Source organism: Sander vitreus, chromosome 17 (genome assembly GCF_031162955.1).
Source record: "Sander vitreus isolate 19-12246 chromosome 17, sanVit1, whole genome shotgun sequence".
NCBI classification, from domain to species: domain Eukaryota; kingdom Metazoa; phylum Chordata; class Actinopteri; order Perciformes; family Percidae; genus Sander; species Sander vitreus.
Genome location: NC_135871.1, coordinates 7,093,181 through 7,117,817, shown reverse-complemented (window position 1 = coordinate 7,117,817; position 24,637 = coordinate 7,093,181). Strand labels below are relative to the sequence as shown.

Genomic DNA, 24,637 nt, shown 5'->3' with positions numbered 1-24,637 from the left:
TAACGAAAGTGACACATGTTTTGTATCCGCCCCGTGATTTGGATCTGCTCCAAAATTTGATTTCTTTTAGCAAAAAAAAAGAGCTTAAAACGCAACTTGCTAGTGCAAAGTAAATACTAGCAAGTTAAGCATTTAAGAAATAGATTGTAAAACCTTTTGTTTTTTACTTAATATTTAAGAACTTTTCTTAATTTACTTAAAATATATTTTTTTTATAATATTTTAACTGTTTTACTTTACTGATAGCATTAATCGGTCAAAATTTGTATTGTCGGTTAATGGTTAAACAGTTAATTATTAACATCCCTGCTCGCAATTTATGTTGTACAACCTACCTTGCAAAAAGGCAAAAATGAAAATTTGTGGTTGTGCTGGAACTATTTCTTTCCAAACAATATGCAACAGGTTATTTGATGATTTTGATGTTTGATACTATGGGTGTTTAATTTACAGTAAAAGAAACATTGGCTAGATGTTTTCCCCTGCTTCCAGTCTTTATGCTAAGCTAATCACCTGGCTGCAGCTCCATTAGAGTGCGGATCGGGCGGCATTCTGACAGAGCCCAGCCCGCGTCCGACAAAGCAGTAACCTTACCCGGCCCGAGCCCAACAGGCATTAAGATATTTATGTCCATACTAATGACACATGTACGTCTGTTTGTGTGGAAAGCCTGCTTTTATTAAGCAACTGTAGGAAGGCATTCGGAAATGTCAACAGATGAGCGCATCAGCACACATGGGGCAACAAGCGCACGTTACACAGACGCGCACCTACATAATAAGCTGTTTTAAATTTAAAATGTTCAATGCCTTATCGCGCTGATGTGACCGCGACCGACCCGAACCCCAACATTATTTCTAAATACCCGGCTTGGCTCGGGTATCTATCCTCTATGCTCCACAGAGTACTTATTGCACAGACATGAGATATGAGGTATTTATCTTCTCATCTTACTCTTGAAAACATGTAATTTTCAAAATGTTCTATTCTTTCAAGCTACACAGTACTTGATTAAGTGTTTTTCTGAAACTACTGGCCACCAGTACATTTATTGGCAGATAGTTTCTGATTTCTTCCATATTCTTTCATTGTGTTACTGGTGTTTTAATTCACACAGTGGATACAGTTTGGCCAGCAGTAATATAATGGGTGCAATATTTTGGCTCATTATCTTCATCATTGCGCAGTCAAGCAACCCAGACATTGACTGTTTACACTGTGAGAAAGAGGTGCAGAGACTAGAGCTGAAGATCTTTGCGGGTCCCGACAGGTTCGGTCGGGTTCGGTCTTAATTTCTATCATTTTACACAGGCTCCGGGTTGCGCAGTAAATGAGCAGTCAGGTGATGCATTTCGATGAGCGCAAAAATGGATGCTGAGGAGGTGAAACGGAGGATGGCCTCTGGTGATTACGTTTTGGTTGCACCGGCAAAGAAAGCAAAGTCTGAGGTGTGGTAAACTTTTGACTATGTGCACTGCGCATATTTGAATTATGTCGGGCTGTAAATGGGTTTGGGCTTTTAAAAAGCTGTCAATCAAAATGTACTTGCCTTGTCGGGCCTAACTTTTAAGATTACAGCTCTAACGGAGACAAATAAGAGATGAGGAGAGAAGCGGAGCACAATAAGCAAACCAAAGGGCCCATTACCGAGAATAGTGGAAGACTCTGACTTTGACAAAGAGACAAACTGATCTTTGTCTCCTGCTGGCACTTCCTTCCCACCAAGTTTAGAAGAATGTAGGCCAATTAGCACATTAGGAGTTGTTTGTACCCACAGTGTCATGTGTCTGCCAATAATGTAGCGGTTAAGCCCTCAGAAATCAGCTGGTGCCATGCAACTCGGCTGCTCATATCGACATCCCGTTTAGCTAGTTGAAGTGCTTATGTGCTAGATGCGTTCTTGAAATCATTTTGCATCTCTTTAGCATCACTGTAAGTGTCTGTGACTCTGGTGGTTTTGTACTGCACTTAGCATAACTTGTCAATCACTGGGTTCACTGGCATTTAAACATGTTGATAGGCGTATCACAAATGCCAATTGTTAGCATTTTAACAAATGATGCACCCATCCATTCATTTTAAATATAGCCTGTCCTGATCAAGGTTGTGAGGGGGGCTGAAACTCAGCATGCAATGGGTCAGAGGCAGGGTACTCCCTGGACAGGTTGTCAGTGCTCATAAACAGAAAAACACACTCACACATACAGGCGTTTGAAGTATACCCTTTAAACATACACATCACTTCATTCTAAAAACATGATGAAGTGTAAGGTGACAGTGCCACTTATTCTTCGTACCTGTCACAAGTCAGGGACTTAAGAGAACCCAAACGCAGAGAGCAGGCAGGCAGGTAGGAGAAAGTTTGAGTTGAGGAATTATTTGACCAAAGAACAAAAATAATCGTCAACAAAGGGAGTCCTGAGAGGAGTAGGCAAAAGCTAATCCCAGAGTGTAGTAATAAAGAACAGAATTCAAAAAACAAAGGAAGTACAACAACTAGGAACTTCAGACAAAAGGAAATCCAGGGAGTACAGAACTTAACATGACTGCCACACAGCGCCAATACGGGAACAAACAAAACGATCGTACACAAGACAAACGGAACACAGAGGCTAAATACAAGAGGTAATGAGCAAACAAGGGACAGGTGATACAGCAGGTGAAACACATCAGGGCGGGGCAGGACAATCAGACAGGCGGGAAAACACAGGAAGTAAAACTAGACAAGACAAGGCAGAAAACCAGACCACCAAAATAAAACAGGAAACAGAAACAGAAATATAAACAGTCCCAACAGAAATATCCACAACCACAACAGCACCACCGCTACATCATCTACACAAAGCATGTTTTACTTTGCGTAAAATGCTTCACTATGAATGTACATTCAAATATCCTGCAATAATCTTCATATCATTTAGTATACTGTAAATATGGCAGCTAATGTACAGAAATCCTCCTGGGCTTATATAGAGGGGCACATAAAAGACAAAGTCATTGTTTTTATTGTTTTATTTATATCTATGTTTTTGCAGTTGTCTTGAAACCAAGTGACTTATTATGGCAGAGGCCTTCTTCAGCTCAGTTGACTGAATTCAACGTTTCATGTTTTTTTTTTTTGATGGGCAGCCTGGTGGGCAGGCATGTCAGGTCTGTCAGCATTCATTCTGGGAAATTGTGCACGCCGCACTGTGCTTTTATCTAGGGAGAGAGGGACCCTACAGTACATAAATATGAGTGGTGTGTGTGTGTGTGTGTGTGTGTGTGTGTTTATGTGTGTATGTAAGAGAGAGAGTTAATGTGTACTTCCCTCAGCAGCACACAACCTAAAGATCATATCTTGCTTATATTTGTAGCCTGTGTGATTCTGGGAGGATTATAACGATGTATCCATTTCTGAGGAAGGGTTTTTTTCATTGTCAGGGCTCAGTGGATAGCGACTGTTTGGCAGGTTGGAGAGCTGAGGTCTCATCCCCGTCTGCAGGTGAAGGTTTAGACAGCCAGAAGTTAGAGAGTCTGGGGATTTACAGATATGGATAGGGTGAGAGGAGCTGAAAACTGTTAGCACACATTCAGGTCAGAGAAGCTGTGTTTCATTGTCAGACGTGAAAAACACCGGCAGACTTCAAAGATGATTAGCTCTGTGGCTAACAGTTAGTGCTAGGAAATCAATTCCATGATATATGGCACATTTAGTTGTATGTTTTCTTGATTTTTTTTTTTTATTCCCATGTTTTATCACATTCCCACCATGACATGTTTTATTTTTTCATTTCAAGCTGCTACCCTTATCTGTGCCACTGCAGAGGCTTTTTTAAAACCCACTTACACATTTACACAGATGCAAAAAAACATCTGTGAATGTAATGAGGGTCACACAGGGCGACCCAGATTGATAATGCAGTATGCCAGAGGCAGAGTGCTGCCAGTACCGTCGCTAACGTGGCTTTCCCATCCAAGTCTGTTGCCTGTTGAAACAACAGGCTGCGAGCTATGTTAGTGAGACTTTATGCAGCATAGCAACAGGGTGCTGCGGGCGAGTTAAGAGTCTAAGCTGATTTGACATAGTCAGGTGAAACAAGTTCTGAGTTTGGTGGGGGAAGGTTTTTTTCTGTGATTTTCGTTTTTGTAGAAGTCTGTCTAGAAGAGCTTTGGCTCTCGGCGGGTGGTGGAATCACCAGTAGAACAGCCTGTCCTTAAATGTGGAAGAAATAAGAAAGGACTGGTGTGTCACAGTTTCAGGAGTTGCAGGTTAGAAACAAAACGCAGGACAAGAGACGGGGAGGTTGCAGGGAGAGTTTCAATGATCTACGACGACGTTTCAAAATGTACTTAAAGTGTTAAAAGTAAAAGTAGTCAATGCAGAAAAATCCTCCGATTTTAGAAACTGGAATCGAGCAAAAAAGTCCAGTCAATCAACCAAGTGTTTAATCGGCTAATCTTTTCATCATGGACTTGAAGGCCTGTATGTTGTTGGGTATTTCATTTATTTATTGTGTTTTATAAACTGTGTTTTGTGTGCAAAAATCTTAATTGGTAAAGTAACTAAAGCTGTCAGATGAATGTAGTGGAGTAAAAAGTACAATATTTCGCTCTGAAATGTAGCAGAGTAGAAGTAGAAAGTGGCATGAAAAGAAGACTCAAGTACCTCAAATTCTTACATAAGTACAGTACTTAAGTAAATGTACTTAGTTACATTCCACCACTGCTAATTAACATACCGTACAAACAAAATCAACACCAAGAAGAAACTGAGTACTGTGTACTACAGGGTCGGATATAACGGGAACACTACTGGATTACAACTAAAGGAGGTTGCTTTATGGCACAAAATAGCAGGACGATGTTGCTTTTCCAGCACCTTACGAAAAGAAGCAACAGGGATTATACAACGGAACTGTAACACAGGCATGAGATGGAACCTACCAGTTATCTCGAGTCAAATTGATTAACTTGTTTACAGCAATTAAGATATCAAAATTTAAGATAAACCGATGCTTTAAAACATGTAGCATCTTCACCTAATGATGAGTGACTGAAGGTGTGGGCCATTTGATGACGCTGTGTGATAAAAACAGCATCCCATCTCCCTTCTACATTCTTGCTCTCCTTGTCACTCAATTTACTACAGCAGTGTAGAACTGACAGAGGGGACTCTGAGAGGCTGCCAGCATATGTAGATGCATGCTTTCTGCCTTTGCACATGGCCTGATCTGTCTTGCCCCAGCCCCTCTTACATCATGGCGCGTGCCCCTGGGCTTTCTCTACAGAGCAGGCGTTCTGTGTTTAGAGCCTGAATTATACACAAGCGCACACACCACTGGGGAAGACGCAATGAGTGTTCTCTTCCCCGGCCGCAATTGCCAGCAATATAATCATCTTCCCACACATAAATAGGCCTTTAAGGATAGCATTCAGAAACAACAGGGGGGGGAATCTCATGAAAGCAAATGGTAATTTTAAAGACAGAAGTGAGTGGAAAAGCAGAGAGGTGGATGGTTTGAAATAATTCTGCACCTAAATCAATTTAAGGTAACCAAATAAAGACGGTTTTTTATTGTTCTATTTTTCTCTTATTCCTCTTCCTTTAGTTTTTCAGTTGCCATTTTAATCTCCTGTCTTTTCTCCCACTCCCAACATGGTTTCTAAGATTTGCTGTGGAACTCAATCAACACCCTGCAGATTTTGTGCGAAACGTGAGGAGAGACGAAAAATAATAAAATAATACTGGTTTCTGTTTTTCTCTACTTCTTTCTTTCCTTCTTTCCTTCTTTCTCTGTCTGTCTTTCTTTCTCTGCCTTTGTTCTCAGGTTGTTAGAGAGCTCGATGCTCAACGCAGAAGTGAAGGAAGGAGAGATTCTACCTCCTACCATTCAGAGGCTGATGAAAGGATACAACAAGTACCTCAGGCCTTTCTTTGACAGTAAGGAAACTGCAGACACATGGAAATAATGGAACACTCAAGGGAAATGTGTTTGACAGAGAACGAGAGGGTTTCATATTGCAATTTTGTACTTGCGTGTCCCTTCTGAGTAATAAACGCTGTCATATTTGAATTGACTGCATATGTATATTATGATATAAGATGAAGTCAAGTCTTGGAAATTGTCCCACAATTACTTTGAGTGTAATGAAACAATAATAAGGAAATACATGCCGAATAAACCAAGCAAACGCTGATATGAGGCCTGTCAGAGTGCATGATATACTTAAATACTAATATCTTTATAAATCTGAAAATATAATGTTGTTAGTAGCTTAGCCAAGATAAGAGCTGCTAATACGTGTTGTGATTTAGACTTCAATTGTCAGCAGGCGGCCATATAGAAGCAAAGTCTTTCTCATTGTACGCTTTCAGAGGAACGATGTTATGTCATTCCCTGCAAATCCCTCGCCACCGTTATTGTTCTGGGCTCCGGGAATGCGAACACACATATTCACACACCCACACACGTGTATCTGCATTACAATGTAAGAATTTCCAATGATTTTATTCATTCCCTAACCCTTGAGGAATAAAATCACCCTAAAAATGCCTCACTAGATATGTGATACCTGTAATGTTGTCAGACCCAAAGGCATACATAAATCCGTGGGTGGACATTTAATTTTGGTAAGTGGGTCCAATGAAAACATAATGGGCAGCACCGGTACAGGAGTGTAGGTTATAAGCACATCCTCCTTATCTATCCTATATATACTGTACATATGCATGTCACACAAAGTCATGGCTGTATTCCATTTCTTGAGCAGCACAGATGGAATTTTCACTGATCTGGATACAAAATATTAAGCAACATTAACAGTTATTATATTTAGCAGGTCAGTGGAAATGCTGCCGACCTGGGCTGGCGCCTAGGAAATTGAACACAATTTGTGAACGTGATTTCAGACCAGCAGAGCGATACAAGTAAACATGACATAAACACTGAATATTAGCCAGGACCTCTGTCTTAGCTTTGATTACCAAGCTCTATTTTGATGCTTTTTTATGCACTGGTGCCTTATTTACATGCAAAGTATACAGTATGTATAGCCTGGTGGACACCAGACCCTTCTCAGTTGTAACTGAGAGCGGGTCTGGGGACGGTTCATTCACAGCTCATTTCCAAAGGGGCGTCACCAACGGACGCCGCTCAAATGCCTCTGGGTGCAATTGGATAGTCCTTCAACCAATCAGACCACCGATCCGTGTGATGTAGCAGCGACAGCGGCATCAACGGGTTGCTGCGCTTCGGTGGCCGCCATGTTGAATGTAAACAAAAAGCTGCTCGCCGTCGCTGCATTATCGTCATCGTGTAAAGCCCGCCTCAACGGTTGTGATTGGTGCTTCGATTTGGAAAAATTGGAAATGGGCTTGAATGGGCTCTTGGCCAGACTGACTTGCCAGAAGTTCGTCAGGGGTTTTCCCAGCCTACAGTAAGTCTTAATCATTGAAAAAATGAAATTGTTTTTTAATTTTTTAGATGAATAATGAATTGTGATGTAACAAACTATGGCTTATGCTCTGCCATTTCTCCTCTACTGTAACTTGTGTCACTCAGGGCTGAGCACCACACACATAGTTAGTTTAGAGACATGTATTGTTGTTGACAGGCTGTTATGTTTCGAGGACTATCTCACATTCACACACATTACGTTTTTTGTCGAGCTTCACGCTGGCAGACACACACACACACACACACACACACACACACACACACACACACACACTCACAGTTCATGTTGTCAGTTCATGTTGTCATATTGCTACTTGTGCATGTGAACCACCAATTTTTGCACACACATGCATGCATGCACACACAGAAACATACACACCCACACACACACACACACACACACACACACACACACACACACACACACACAGACACACACATGTACACCCACTTCATGTCAGTTTATGTCAGTTTATGTAGTCATGTTGCCACTTGTTGCCACTAGCGTGGGTGTATGTGAACCACCAATGTTCGCACACACATGCATGCACGCACACACAGAAACACACATACACACCCACACACATGTTTATGTTCTAATAAGGTTCTTTTTACAATAAATGTTCCATTAAAAATATGTTTTGTCATTTTTATTGGTATTTATGTTAAAATAAAAGTTAAAACTGTCCGGTGAACAGTAAATTAAGGGGGGTAGCAACGAACAGTGTTTGAAGGTTAAGTCTAGCGAGAAAACCGTGAAGTTGGCAACACTGCGATACGTGTGTGTATGTCAGAGGTCAAGGCTAAAAACGCTCCTAATATCCATTACATTTTGCTAGTACGACTTTAGGGACAGAGTCTCGTCTAGGACGGGCAATGGTGAGTCAGTGGGCAGACCTGGACCCCCCCCACGCCCGTCCACGCTGCTGAGACTGAGTGCTGTCATCATGCACTCTTCTCACTCTCTGTTTTCTGAGTTTCACTGCTTGTCAATGTCATCCTCTGGCCAGATAGCCCCAGGCACAGCCCGCAGGTTTGCTCAGTGCAGTCTGAACTCACAATTTAATCATTATATCTCATGCTCATCAAGTAACCTTAAAGGATTAGTTTGACGTTTTGGGTAATACGCTTATTCACTTTCTTGCCGAGAATTAGATGAGAGGATTAATACTACTTTTACGTTTGTAGCCTGATTACGTATAAAGCTACAGCCAGCAGTTAGGGCAGCTTAGCATAGATTGGGAGCAGGGGGAAGTAGCTAGTCGAGCTCTGTCTTGTGTTTGTTTTTTACACTTTTTGTTTGTCGTCCGCCCGTCTAGTTTTCTCACTAACTGACGACAGTATAGTGGTACCTATCGAAAAAAACATGTACATTACATTTGTATCGTTCTTGTCTCGCCGTTTAAAAATACGATGGCGGTCCCGTAGCTTCTGCTCCACAGCAAAGCTATGTAACGGCAAATGCCGGCCCTTGAGTTCGAGTAGTGTCCAGCGATCCACACTCAACATTTTGGCCACTTTGAGTGGAGTATCTGGGTACTCACAGTGCACTGTATGTGGCCACACTTTGTCAACGCACTATGTACTCAAAAGAGCAAGTGTACAGACGTGCGTGATTTGAGACACATTGAGACATTTGCTTACAGTAGCACATGCTGCAACTACACACCCTTACCCGCACCCCTACAGTAGGCACACACACACACACACACACACACACACACACACACACAAAGACACATACAATACAGTATCATGACAGAATGACAGATGATAGAAGGAGAATGGCAAGATGAAACATAAGAGAGCAGCAAAATTACCCCTCTTTGATGGTGAATCAGGGAGAACTAATTCCCTCAAGGGGGTTCACACTCGACAGACTGCAGCTGTTGATGTGCCAGCGATGTGGGGTCTTTAGCGTTTTTAAATATGCTGTCCTTCAAAAACCTTTCATCATACAACACTATGCTTTATTATACAACCATATATCCCTATGCCTCCTAAATATACACTGTTACGTCATATAACCCAGTCACGTGTATATCCATCTGTATGTATGCATGAACACTCACTGTCACACATTAAAGGTCCCATATTATGCTCATTTTCAGATGGCTACTTGTATTTTGGGTTTATACTACAACATGTTTAAATGTTTATTATTGCTTTTCTACTGTCTGTCTGAATTATCTGTATTTCTCTCTGTCTGAAAGGCTCTGTTTTAGCGTCTGTCACTTTAAGCCCCCCGCCTGAAAAAGCCCAGTTTGTTCTGATTGGTCAGCGTTTGGGTCTTTTACATCTGCGCTCTAGGTATCTCATTGCAGCCAGGGAATGACTGTAAAGGCACTGTGTCGGCACTTTCTACCCATCTATAGTATAGTTGTGACATCACAACCGTACAGGGGTTCTGACGGCTTGTTTAAAGGCTCAGTTTGTAAATACGTGGTGTGTGCATTCCTCCGTGACTTGAGCCATTTGATACTTTCATATATAAATAATATAACACCTAGACATGCTTTATAATTACACAAAAAACATCACTCACTTTTACAATATGGGAACTTAAAAGCATAGGTATATTTATTTATAAGGTATTTATTATGTAGTGTGTAAACATACAATATATGACACATCCAGCAGTTTATTGTTGGTTTCTTCTTTGTTTCTAGATGGTCCTGTAACAGTGGGTATGAGCATGGACATTGCCAGCATTGACACCATCTCAGAGATCAACATGGTAAGACAATATTTTACAGTATAATGAAATGAATATACAAAGCTGGCAGGGGCTAGGGGCTAGGGGCAGGGGTGGGCACAGATAATACCAGTACTGTTTCTAACTTCTGATTGCGTGGGCAGCCTACAGCCTGCCTACAAATTCTCCCACTCTGCCTCTTAAAGACACGGGTTAAAGATCCAAGTGAATCACGACTCAAACAGGTTTACATATCACTGGGTCACAGGGTCAATACCTATGTGTAAATAATGTTAATTATTCATGTGAATTATTTACAGAAGCAGCATTATGAATTACAGCTGAAAAGATTAGTCACTTAAATAATAATCAATAGAAATAGGATCAGCAATAATGTTGATAAACGGTAAATAATTTATGTCACTTCCCCTGTTTTTTTTATAATAGTAAACTGAATATCTTTGTGTTTACTGTAGGACTGTTGGATATAGAAAATAATTTGAAGATGTCAGCTTAGGCTCTGAGGGATTATTATTATTTAGACATTTTCTGACATCTTACAGACCACTTACTGTAGAAAACAATTGGTAGATTAATCAATAAGAAAAATAATTGTTATTTGTAGCCCTATAATCAACTAATGACACAAGCAATAATGCACCGTTTAGAGCCTCCTCCCCCAGTTCAGCAGAGTGGGACTCCAAACCTGAAATGCACATTTCACTTGGATCTCAATAACAGCACACAAGAATCGATTAGAACAAAGCATGGTAGCACATGGTTTGCACATAGTAATAGGACTATTGAGATGGTGATTGTCAGACTTCCACTTCATGGGTAGGCCTCACTTAAACAGTGGACAGGATGATTTCATTTCACTGGGACTTATTACTTCTTGTGGAACATTTGAACGTTTGGCTAGGACATTGCACTCACAGCTTGTTGCCACACAACAGAAAGAATTGATTCAGCAGCTACAAATGATGTAATATAAGGACTTTTAGAATGGATGTCCTGCTCAAAATGTGTTCAGTGTCCTAACAACCAGAACAGACTTGCTGACGTGAAGCAATGCTGTGGATTATTGTTGCTTCAGGCACAGAAGGGCTTAGGGACGCCATTAATACCCAACAATGCAAAAAAGCCTAAAGCTGAATAATGAAATACAGATATACAGTAGATGCTTAGGTTGCAAAAACCTAACTTGTTGGTCAGCATATTATTGCTATGCTTGTTAGCTCTGTTGTGACCTTTGAGCCCCAATCCTGCAGGACTACACCGCCACCATTTTCCTCCGCCAGCGCTGGACGGACGAGCGCTTGGTGTTTGAGGGCAACAAGAGCCTGAGCCTCGACGGGCGGCTAGTGGAGCTGCTCTGGGTCCCTGACACCTTTATCGTCGACTCCAAGAAGTCCTTCCTCCATGACATCACCGTGGAGAACCGGCTGATACGCATCTTCCCCAACGGGACCGTCCTTTACGCGCTGAGGTGAGATAACGAACAAGCTTGTTGGTTGTTGTGTTTGTTTTTCTCTGCTCCAACAGACAATGAAAAGTAAAGGCCAGGGAATGGAGAAGAAATTGGCTGAGGGAGGAAGCGTGGGTTAAATTTGAGATAATGTGATTGCAAAGCAGGGAGCTGTGTCAATTCTATTACTTGGATATTGGATTGTATGAATACAGCATACCATCCGTCAATACAAAGAGTTGTGGGCTATTAAAGCAACAGCAAGTCCCGTTAGCATCTTTCCGGCAGTGATTGCTCTGTGTGCGAGGGCTTAACATCTGACAAACTCTTGGCAAGCTTCTGAAACATGCATTGCTTGACTTTCTGATTAGACATTGGGCCAAGCAGACAGGTTATAGATAGAATGGTTATAGATGATCAAGCAAGTGAATTTGTTCAGCTCTGTTAAGCCTGTGATAATGGGATTTACACATCCTACTGCTTTTATGTCACATGCATTAACCTCAGCCTGTCTGTGGGTTGTGTAAGAGCTGTCCAATTGTACTGATTTGACTCCCCTCATTTAATGCTCATGTACCTGGATCTCAGTGGTGCTGAACTTCTTTTCACGCATACAGTTTTGTCGTGGTTACACATGTTCTGGTTACGCAATGAAAGAGACAAAAGCCCATGGGAAACATTCTCACTGTTCTTATGGCAACGTATTAACTATCATGGCCTCACAGTTAATCATGTCTCCAAACTCTGTAAACATCAAGAGGGCACTGCATTGCTCGACGGTGTGTGAACATTTTGTCTGAGAGTTTTGATTTACACTTTTATTTTTAAAAAGTACATGGCATTGTTATATACAGAGTGACTCCATTTGGGGATTTATGTTCTTCTGAATGTCTGTATGTGTCCTAGACTTTACGGACCTTTGCCTCCATAAAGAGAACTGCACAGTTTCAGTTTCGGGGCTTTACCCTGACAGAGGAAATGTGGAGGAGTGTAGCGCTCCCAGTCAGAGAGCAGAACTAGTGAGTGTAAAACAAGGCAAAAAAGATAGTCAGGAGAGGGATGGCCACCTCAGGGAATTTGGGCTGTGAAAAGGGACAGAGTGAAGTGAGAAATGTGAGGTGTTGAGGAAAGGACAACTGTGGTAAATGTTTTTAGTGCTGTGCCAGAGGGAATACATTAGAAAGCACCGAGGTAAAGGTTGAGCAGTTAAGAGGGCAGATTCAATAAGAATTACTGTATTCTACTGGTTTTACGAGGGTCCAGTTTGTTCTCTGATGAGATAGAGATGCCTATCAGACGAAGGCTTATGTAAATTGCTGTAAAAGTCAAGGTGCATGGTGGGCGGATTTTCAGATGGTCAACATCCATTTTCCCAAGTCAATGTGGTACAACCTATTAGTGTATAGAAATTTAAACAATTTTCATTTCATACACAAGCTCAGTGTCCCCTTTACTAATTGTGCATGGTTATGTATAACATTTCTAAGAAATGGTATTAATCTTAGTTAGAAAGTAGGACTTTGAGGCTCTGTCACTTTTAGCAAACTGTGATTTTTGAAGTGGTAACTGGAGTGACTCCTACATGTTGTATGTGAACAATTGAACATGTGAACAGGGGTTGATGCATAGACAATGCATTGAAGTGTTCATTTTTCTGATACGTTTTTTTTTTTTTTTTTTGTTATTTGATGCTATGAAAACGGGTTTAAAAGCATGATTGACAGCTGTGATTGACTCAGGATTGGTCGGGTGGGTGTATGGGCAGGACTTTGATACCACGGCTCCACCGCCTGATCACTACTGCACAGACTCTTGCTCCAAAATTACAAGATCGCAGCACCCATATCCGGGATATTTGGGATTCACTTTTGTGCAGTGGTAGGAAGTGGAGACGTGTCGGCCAACTTTCTATACAGTCTACGGCTGTGAAATGTGGACCGAAGTTATGTCTACCAAAAATACCCTCCCTCAAGCACCGAATCACTCAATAGAAAGCCTCCAGAGATGTTGTGTCATGGCTGCATCACATCAATCATCAGAACTTCATGCATACCTTGTCATGATTAGGACTGCCCATCATTAGTTCTATCGAACACTGCCATGACTCAATATTTTTATGCTAGCAAAAGGAAAGCTTGTACACTGACACTGTATTTCCCCTACAGTTTTGTCGACAGTATAAATACAAAAGATTATACTGTGTATAGGTGCTAACTTGGGATAAACAGTGCAGCTATAATCCACATGGCTAATTAATATTCACTCGCATGCAGTCCGATGATGTCATTCATGTGAGAAACTATCTCTTACACACAAGTTAAACTTACTTCCATGAAATTTCCCTTGTAATAAAAACATCATTTTTGTTTTTTAGGATTACCACCACCGTGGCTTGCAACATGGATCTGACCAAGTATCCCATGGACAAGCAGACCTGCACGCTCCAACTGGAGAGCTGTAAGGACACTTCATACTTAATAAAGACGATCCAAATTGTGTAGCTCCAAGCTGTGGCATTGACTTGGTGGGTGGGATGTCTAATGAGTCTGATCAAACCGAAGGATCAAACAGATCACTTTCTTTCATCTTCTAGTGTGTATGTGCCTGCCTGTGTCTGTGTGTGTGCGTGTGTGTGTGAGAGAGAGAGACTGCATGCTTGTGTCACGTAGCAGACAGAAAGTTTGGGTCATGATGTAGTATTCTCCTGTGCAGAGCATGGAATTAACACCCGCCCACCCGCCAAATGCGGGTGAATTTTGCAATTGACGGGTAACACTGTCAATCTACCTGCCACATTGGCAGGTAGCCAATGAGAATTGAGTGATTCAGACACGTAACTTTCGGTAAGCAGGGCCCGCATCACTGGAAGACATTGATTGACAGCCGGGGCCCCCTGTCACATTTTCATTACTCACACAATCCCAGCAGTCCCACGTGCAGCCACTCAGTCAAATTCATTTCCTTGTTTCTGTTATGAAGACAAGACGTGTGTGACTCGAACATCTCACATTTACCAACAAAACGTACAGCGAAAGACCGTGCAAAACATTTCAGACCGTCCTGCCAACCTGTATACATTTTAACATCAATGTACGCTGTAACGAAAAAGCTGAATGAAAGCTGAAAGCTGTTTCAATCCTGCTGGCTCTCTGCAGCGGGCGGGGCTGTTGCTCCGTTTCCCCCGCGACTGACGCGCCCACACACAAACACACACGGTGGATGCAGGAAAAAACGCAGATGAGACGTACAGGATGACCTAAATTGAGGACAGCTACGCTCATTACCTGTGTCTGTCATAAACTACTGCCATTAAAAAACAAAGATAAAGTTACTCTGATAATTGTTTACCTCTTAAAGGTATAGTTCAACAGTTTAGGAAACATGCCTAGTTACTTTCAAAAACTACAGGCAGGAGACCATTAGCTTAGCTTAGACTTAAAGCAAGTGAACAGAGCTAGGCTAGCTGTTTCAACTGCTCCCAGTCTTTTTGCTAAGCTAATCTTATGGTCTCGTGTCTCTAGTGCCACAGTTAAAGGTTCTCTGTGGAATGTTTGACCAATAGTAGCACTATGGAGAGTTATTTTTATGAGTGGGTCCCCATTTCTGTTTATGTCACACACGAGGATGAGCATGCACACGTGCCAACATTTAGTGGCAGTAACATGCAAGGACACGTGGCGACGTGCTAACAAAAGGCAGGGTACAAAAAGACTGCCAGCAAACAAACATGGATGTAAACACGGCACAATTTAAACATTAAAAAACTGGCTTTTGCAGATGTTTTATGAGGAAGAAAATACACTCAACACTTTGGTCAGACATCAAGAATACACACAATGTAATTTGGTGAGTAACCAAATATTACATACATATATTTTGTTTGTTTATAACACAATTCCACATGATAATTCTAACGCACAGATGTAAGAGTGATATCAACCATTTAACTTTCAACAAAAAAGCATATTTCCAATTTCAAACTAGACCTTTACTTTTTAAGCCCATAAGCCCTTAGGCACCACATTTTAGGGTCGGCCGTGTCCCTGACAACAAGCCCCCCTTATTTTACAAAACCTTAAAACTCATTTTAAAATCTTAAGAATGCAAACCTCTGCCACTAGGCTTAGAGAATTGTTTACTTGTTGAGATTTCTGAAAGGTCTTGAAACTTTCCTGAAATGAGAGGAGTGATGTTTTCAGTGGTATCAAATGGAAATGCAGTGGCACCATGTTTATATTTAAAACCATTGAGATTAAATAACATGGCAAGATGGATTTCTTTTTGTGCAAGGGTGGGAAAGAAGAAAAAGTCCCCCGCCCTTCCTCAGCCTCCCTCACTCATCTGCCATTTTTGCTTTCCAGCTCGCTTTTGCTCAGTGGTATTAAATGACAGCCAGCCAGCCAGCCAGGCTAAGCTAAGTCTGATCTCTGCCAGAAGCCCACCACGACCTCAGTCCCAAATAAAACATTTAACAGCAGCTCCAGTCCCACTTTAGCAGACAAAAAGACATCTGGACGTTAACGTTAGGTAACTAAGAGGATGATGGATCCTTCCTCCGCTGCTTTAATAATTCCAGGCTAAATATCTGCATCTTTCTCTCTCTCTCTCTCTCTCTCTCTCTCTCTCTGCTGTCTCTGTCTTTACCAACTTCTCTTACAATCTCTCTCATCCTGCTGCTCTATCTCTGCTGCCTTATCTGTCTCTCTCTCCATTCCTCCTCTCATTCAATCTCTACCTCCCTCTTGTTCTGCCTCTTCATGAAGATGTATATTCAAGGATTTATTTCTTTTAATGTCGTGCCAAAAGTGGATGCTCTGTGCAGGAGGAAGGTTTAAAGAGAGCGTCGTTGTGGGAGGTTGCGAGGTTTTTAGATCGGGATTGCAGTAAAATATTGAGTGCGTTCTGACAGCAAAAAGAGTCAGAAGATAGTCGCAGTCTTTTTTGGTCTTGTTTTAATTAAACTTTTGGTGGTGGCTGTGAAAAACTCTTTGATTGTAGATGTGGCTACTGGTTTGCAAGGGGGCAACAAGGCACTGTAAGGTTGAACGTACCCTCTTGTAACTCTTTCCATGCTATTGCACAGCATGTCACTACCCATTTGTGTCTCTCATTTATACTGTAATGTTGTGGCTTTAGGTCAGGAAAAATAATGAGAGAGATGTACAATGAGAGAGAAAACAGTGAATATACAGGACCTTTGAGCATCAAAGTCAACATAGAGCCCTTCATTAGGGAACTTAGGGAACTGCTCCCAGCACCATGGCTCACACTGGTCAATAATACATGACAACAGCAAATTAATGAGCATTTCATGTAGATTATAGAAGTGTATTCCAGCTTCAGCCAGCTGCACTTCATCCAACATTTCTTATTCTCTTGCTCCCTCTGCAGATAAACGAGAATAATACACCAAAGTGGTTGTTAATCACATCTTTTTGTCCTCAGCAAATTTGATCATAAGAACCACACCAGTTCTTTTTTAATTGATATCATGAAAGTTACATTGTACAGTACCATCAAAAGCACTGCCACAATTAGCCGTGGCATCTTGGACCATATTAATTTTGCATGCTTTCTTATTCCAAGTTGTATTTGGGTTATCGGGGTTCTCTAGGGAGCGGTACAATATGCATGATAAGTCTGTTATGGTACGAGGCAAGAGTTGAGCTCTTCATCAGGACTTTTTGCTACCCCCTTTGAAGAAGTGAACACAAACACCACAAATGCATTTCCATTAGCAAATCTTGTTAGATCTATGTGTGTCAAACTGTGTTAGAGGTAATAATGGGAATTAGTTTCCACTGTGACTGTAACTACATACACAAAGCATAAGCATTGTATATTAAAGAGTTTAAAGTGTCGTGTTGTTTTAAGAGCAAACATACAGTACTTTAGTGTTGGTGTAGACCTTAACCATTAGCTTCTCAGAGGTACCATAACGTCTTAAACTAGATTTTCAGAGGTTGCCAAATGTTTCTTGTGCAGATATTAAGCATTAGAGGGAGCTTACCACCCACTATGAGATGCAAGCCCCAAACAACTCAACCATAAGAGGAACAGACTTCAGCATAGATTGAGCAATTAACATTCACTGCTGTTCTCCATCTAGCTACTTTGGGGTTTAAAAAACTATGAATTCTGTTACTCTCTATCATCATTATCTTCATCATCTTTACAATAATTAGGAATCATAGCAGCTTTCTATGCTAATGTGTATTCTGCTCGTCATATCTGCACCTGCACAAACAATGAAACTGCTCCAGGAGAAGAACATAAATGTCTTTTATCTACCGTGTAACATTGCAACCCAGTCTCACGGTAGTTCGTGAAATGGTCACGTTATTTAATCTATTGATTCGTGTACACGGACATGTTTATGTCATTTTTTTTCGTGGTGGTGAGCACGAATGTTAAACTAATGTATTTCAATGGGAAGCATCTTTCGTGATCACAGCACGATTCTTTGGAAAACAATGCCAATGTAAAGTTAATGAGAAGATGACGTAGCATTAAGAGCGACTACGGTAGCGAGTAGTATGAAATGCCAAAAATCCGCGCAGGGAGGTTGGTCAGGGTGGTGGATGGGTCAAACAACACAGGACTTTCACTCCGGAGACCAGGGATCATGTCCCGCGTGTGAGGGTTCCTTTCCCCGTTATCTTTTCCTAAACACAACCGTCCCGTTGTTGTCGCACGTTAGCCCAGAGACCGCATCCATCTCCCGCGTGTGCCGTTTCCTTTCCCGTTCTTGATGCTTCCCATTTCGTGCTGACCACCACGAAAAAAACGAGATGAACATGTCCGTGTACACGAATCAATAGATTAAAAATAACGTGACCATTTCACGAACTGCCGTGAGACCGTGTTAAACATTGACATATTATCACCTTATAGCGTTTCATAGTGAACGTGTTAGCAAACAGTTGCCCATATACACATCCAACAGACATGAAGCAACATTAGCATTAATGTGGAGTTGTGTTTGTGATCACCTGACGAATGCTGGGGAACAGTAGGTTAATCAGAGCTTTTTGTCTGAAAGCAGCTGCCTGGTTACAAGGTTAATGAGAGTGGGAAGTCTGAACTAAAACAGTAAAGTTATAAAACAGGCTATAAAACCATAAACTCCACTTTGCGTAGAGCTTAGGCGAACTAAAGCAGCGTGTGATTATTCTCTGTGATTTCTTTACTACGAGCAACACATTTCACATTAAACATACTCATTAGAGCCATTGTTAAAATAAAAACATTGATTGATGCAGCTTTAAGTTATTTTCTGTAATTTTTCAAAGAAAGTAATTTCCATCTCTTTTCTCTCCTACAGGGGGTTACAACATCAATGATGTCATGTTCTACTGGACCAGAGGAAATGAGTCCGTCAGCGGTTTAGACACCCTACAGCTGGCTCAGTACACAGTAGAGGACCACTACACATCTGTCTCAGAGGCCGTTTATGAAACTGGTAAATATGCCCTTCAATCCATCGATTAATGTTACTCCCAGGGCTGTACAATACACAGTCGGTAAAATTAGAGCCCTTATGGGTGGGATTGCTGATTCACACCACATCTTTTCTGTTATCAAGTACAGTACTGTACATTGACAGACTTGTGTCCCTCTTTTCAAAGGCAATTACCCAAAGCTGGTCTTCCACTTTGAGCTGAAGCGGAGCATTCTGTACTTCATCCTCGAGACTTACGTCCCCTCCAGCCTGCTGGTTGTCCTCTCATGGGTTTCCTTCTGGATTTCCCTGTCCTCTGTTCCAGCACGTATTTGTATAGGTATGGGCCAAAACATTCTTTTGTACACTCAAATGTGAAAATGTGCCTTCCTGGGCAAAAAAAACGGTGCAGACGGTGCTGCATACTGTTGTTATGAGATTAAAAATCCTCCTTATTTCTCTCCTTCATCAGTCATTAGTAGTATGTTTACTACTACACAAATATAAGAGACTGTTATTCTCCTTAAGTGAGCACAGATGTTAGTTTGGGTTTGATTTCAGAGGGCTGAGGGTTGAAGAGAGCATGTCTGGTGTAATAGTGGGGACATCCAAACATAGATGGTGCATTGGATTAAATCCACCACTACTGCGTTCTCAAAACACACAAAACTACAAGATATCCTACTTCATGGCACATAATCTTTGCTTATTTCTTGTGTTGTTGCTGCTCTTTTTCTTTATATGATTGTCTGTGTATCCTTATCATACCATGCCTGACTGAAGTTAAATTAGAACATTGATCTCATATGTAAGGACATTGGACATATGATGAACTCCAGATGAGGGCATATGATTTTCTGGTCATCTAGCTGAATGTTGGAAAAAGATGACTTGAGTTGCAGTAGCCTACTGAAGGCCAAACTGGAGTCATGAATAGGGAGTGGAAATTAAGTGTTGGGTCTCTCCGGTTGCAAGACATGGCGAGAATGATTCTTATTTGTATTTCTGTCAGCAGCTCTGTCTAATGGAGTACCCCACTCTCTGTGTCATTCTTTTTAAACGCAGTTACATACAGGATAACATACATGTCAAAGGATAAGGCATTATCCATTATGTATCTTATTGTCAACAAATCCCATCAAAAGACCAAACCCCAGCCATGACCTTATCCTTTTCAACAAGTATTGCCTGTGTATCAAAATCCCTTAATATAGTTTATTCATCTATGCCATTGATCTATTTTGTACAAAACAAACTCATTAAAACATATTAAATAGCCACACCGTTGCAGTGGGTTACATTTATTTCTGTATTTATTCATAAAGCAAATATACTGTACACTTTATTCACTGAACTGTTTTTGGGGTAGTTGTCTGCAGGTTTAAAGCCCCCTGGAAAACCAGGGAAATATTCCATAACATTTATTATATCTATGACTAAATAAGCAACAATCAAAGTTAAAGTTTTGAAAAAAAACAAACACAGGAATCCCTCATGTTAAAAAAAAACCCAAAACAGTTCCAGCTTTGGCAGAAATTGTGTGTTTGTGTAGCAGTCCATCACTCATATAAAGACTGATTGAGATAATAATCGTTAAGGTCTTTCATGACTGATCAAAGAATCCGTATGTCTCTGTGTGTTGTTTGTGCCAGGAGTGACCACCGTACTGACCATGACCACTCTGATGATGGGAGCCCGGACGTCACTGCCCAATGCCAACTGCTTCATTAAGGCCATTGATGTTTACTTGGGAATCTGCTTCAGCTTTATCTTTGGAGCGCTCATTGAGTACGCCGTGGCCCACTTCTGCACCCTCACTCACATGGACTCCCACATGGTCATGGTGAGACCATCCTGGATGTAACTGTGTTATCGTTAATTGTTGTGATCACAGTCATTAGGTGTGTCTCAAAATGTGGATACTTTCGTGAGTACACTTACATGTAGTACGCTGTGTACACTATGTACTCACTTGTGTAGTGCGTGCATGTATAAATTACATTTGTATAGTTCGGTTTTTGCCATTTCAATCGCAACCGCTGCAGCTTCCTCGCTATACAGCATACACGAGTTTGAAAATACGTTGGTGGTCTGTAGCAAAGATTGCGACCGTTGAAGGCACAAAGGAGTAGCATGCAGAGTCCGGGTACTCGTAGTGCACTGCATATGGCCATACTTCATCAGTGTGAACGCACACTACTTACTCAAAATAGCAAGTGTAAGTACAGAAGTGCACGATTTGAGACACAGTAATTGTCTCCATATTTGGTGCTCATCATCATCATCGTCGTAATCATCATCATCATCATCATGTCATCATGAACACTTTGGGGTGAGTTGAACAAGTGCTAAACGCTCTCAAATTTCGATGTGTCATGTTTTTGTTTCTATTCAAAACTCTTTCTTTCTGTGGCTCTCACTCTCCTGCAGTACTCCCATCACATGCACGACTTCGATGATGAAATGAACGGCATCATCACCACCATCTCCAATCACAACAGGGCCAAGAGACGCAAGGAGGCTGCTGCAACTCCTACCCCGACACCCGCCTCCCTAGAACTCACTGTCAGCCCGTCCACCCCCTCGGGCAGTGAGCCTAAGCCCGAGGCACCGCCCCCGAAGCACACCCACTGGTGCCTCACTGCTCTGGCCACCGTCCGCAAAGTGCTCCGCTCCATAAATTGCTGTCACATAGAGAACCCCCACCACATAGACAACTACTCCAGAGTCACCTTCCCCCTCTCTTTTGTCATGGTTAACCTGCTCTACTGGATATATTATCTGTACTTTTAGCATTCGCTCGAGTACAGCATGTGTCCCAGAGAGTGTGAGACGGAGAGTGTATGTAGACAAGTGTATTTTACTGTATATATACGTACAGTAAATGTTATTTAGGTGTGTTTTGAGATGAGTGTGTAAAATATCTGCATTTGAATTCATGAGCGAAGTAGCATACTCGCATAGGGTTGTTTTTGGGGAAAGGTAATGCTTATGATTACAGCTCCATTTTTCACTGCTTTAAATTTAATGCAGCTGGTCTTGTTAAAAAATATGTCTATCTGACACTGACTGGGTGAGATTTGGTCAATGCTGATACACGTTGAGTTAAAAGGATCTTTGCTTACAAAAGGAAAAATGGCCAGTCTGCCTCTTTTTGGCTATAGTATATTCATTCGAAGTGTATCACCATGAAGGGTGTTACTGTCTGAAACGCAGAAGATGGAGCTGTAATTTGAGGCTTTATGACAGAATATGCTAGCAGTGCTAAGGGAGACAAATGCCTGTTCCACCTAGATTCTCTGTTGTGAAGGAATGATTATTGATACTACAACTTCATCTTCTATTTCTGCCTGCAGGTCCCTACAAACTTTAAGCCAGTCTCAACTTCTGCTCGCTGTTAAAATCTCTCTTTCTTCTGTGTCCTTCTATGACTTATTTTTAATTCACTGAGCAGTGCTGTCTCTCTTTGCCTGCGTTTATTTTTTCGCTGACACTATAAATGTAGTGGCCTTTGATCACTTCAGTTGTATACTGGAAATCTGGCCAGCAGTATGACGACACTTGTCATCTCACATTGTAAAGCAGTTTCACAAGAAGGGAAAAACTGTTCTTCAGTCTCACAAGGGAGGGAATGAAACCACAATATTTTAAATAATAAACTACATAGCATAATTATGATGTTATGAAATTAATAAGCATATGAATACATAGAGTGCAATATATATATATATATATATTTACTGGTAAATTAATTTATCAAATTATTAAAATTGAACTAGTTATTATAACTTGTTTATGTTTTTTATTTTCATTACTTTCATTTTGGATTGTATTTTATTTTATTTTAGAATGTCCTTTTTTAAACCTCTGTTTTAAGGGTATTTTCCCAAATGACACTTTTTATTTCATAATGCAAAGCCTCCATTAGCAGGACTCAGCTACAGCTAACATTACCAAAATTTTACCAGCTAGCTCCTGCTAGCTTGATCAACAACCATGCTAAAGTAGTTCTAAATCAACCTCCAAGCTGCTGCAAATAAACAGTGCAAAGAAGCAATAGCTAACCTCTCTTATTTTGTTTAACAAGGCTATATCATGCTTCCTACCTAACCAGCCAGCTAGCTAGGATAGGTTTTAAGCTTGGATTATTGACACGGCATCAAGCTGAGGAGCTAGTGTTAGCTACTATAAGATTTACCTTGGCAGTGTTATGCTTCTTCTTGTTGGTTCCTCTAGCTAAGAGGAGCTATAGCTAGCTAGCTAGCTAGCTAGCTCGCTGGCGGCAGAGCTGTGGCTGGCAGTCGGTGGTAAATGCTAGATCGGTGGTAGATGCTAGCTCGTACCCAGCGAACAACACACGGACCGTTATTTGAACCCTGAACGTTGTAGTGAATAAATATGAAGCCAAACGCAGCATCTATCAAATAATTAATTATAGGCCTACAGGAAAACGTGACTCACCTCATAAGTAGTGAGATGTAACCCTAACTCAAACCCTGTCTTTTAACCCAACCCTTCATAGCTAGCTAGCGGCTAACTTAATTGTTGACACTAGTGCAGAACTCCAATTTCATTCTGTAACTCGTTCGCTGGGTTCGATCTAGCGTCTACCGCAGTGGGTGAGCCTGCCAGGTGAGGATGGGGGCAAGGTGAATGTCATCAAAAAGTGACATTTTGGAATAAAATGTTCTATAATAAAATAAATAAAAAAAGAACCTAAAACTGATTTTATAAAAATAGCATTTAATAGTAATGGAAGTAAGTTTTTATACGTTATTCAATTATTTCACAATTTATTGATTTATTTATAAATGTGACTTTATTTATTCACATGGTTGTGAATTTCATTATGTTTTTATATATTTATTTAATATTGAACATGTATCTTCATACTAACTGGGCAGGTGTAACGCAACATTCTGGATATACAGGGCAGCAACACCTAGACATACAAGGTGCCACGTAATAGTAATATATGCAGCACTCTTTATGGGCTGCTGGTAGTGTTTCTTACTGTGCTTTTGTAATACATATGTAGGCCTAAAGCAGTAGTCAGAGCTAAATGTGTTAGACATTGTAGAGTGATTTGAATATGAATGAAATGGCCAAAATATTTCAACAGGATGTCATCATATTTGCATTATCCAAGTGGAAAAAGCTACGCTTGAGGTTTCCCTTCTCTCCTCAGTTTTTTAGGCTGTTGTCATTTTTCGCTGCGTGACTGTTGAGTATTTCAGTTCAGGTGATACAGTGTGTACGCTACCAGTGATGTGAACCAAAGAGCCAAAGATCCAATTTGATTTTCTCTTTGTTTCCCTTTAGTTCCTCAACTAGGAGATTTTAGGTGCATTTTCAAATGTTAATATCATGTTTGTTCTTGATAGAATTCTGAAATAGCATGCAGTCAATAACTGGATGAACATGACACTTTACATTTCAGATAGAAAACAGGATTCAGTTTAGAAACAGAGATGCATGTTTATTTATTGCTATATTCAATATAACTGTGACATTCATTCACATTTCAGGAACGACCATGCGACGAGTATGATTCTAAGCTGAATTTGTAATATTTATTTATATTTCATTGCCTT

The 24,637-nt window shown here is 40.9% G+C and overlaps 1 protein-coding gene across 1 annotated transcript; it reads left to right on the top strand.

Annotated features, from left to right (window-relative positions):
• The first annotated feature begins 1,367 nt into the window (after positions 1-1,367).
• LOC144532785 (gamma-aminobutyric acid receptor subunit pi) lies at positions 1,368-21,836 on the top strand. The gene is made up of 9 exons (XM_078273722.1): positions 1,368-1,453; positions 5,811-5,923; positions 10,109-10,176; positions 11,406-11,623; positions 13,977-14,059; positions 18,927-19,064; positions 19,231-19,383; positions 20,696-20,886; positions 21,474-21,836. Exons 1-9 carry the CDS (start codon positions 1,368-1,370, stop codon positions 21,834-21,836), a joined length of 1,413 nt encoding a protein of 470 aa, XP_078129848.1.
• The last annotated feature ends 2,801 nt before the right edge of the window (positions 21,837-24,637 follow it).

Excerpts from the sequence above, each read along its gene's own strand:
- LOC144532785 (XM_078273722.1), top strand. The coding sequence starts at position 1,368 with ATGGATGCTGAGGAGGTGAAACGGAGGATGGCCTCTGGTGATTACGTT. Across the intron at positions 1,454-5,810 it reads AAAGCAAAGTCTGAGGTGTG|GTTGTTAGAGAGCTCGATGC; the intron begins GTAAACTTTTGA and ends CTTTGTTCTCAG. Across the intron at positions 19,065-19,230 it reads AGAGGCCGTTTATGAAACTG|GCAATTACCCAAAGCTGGTC; the intron begins GTAAATATGCCC and ends CTCTTTTCAAAG.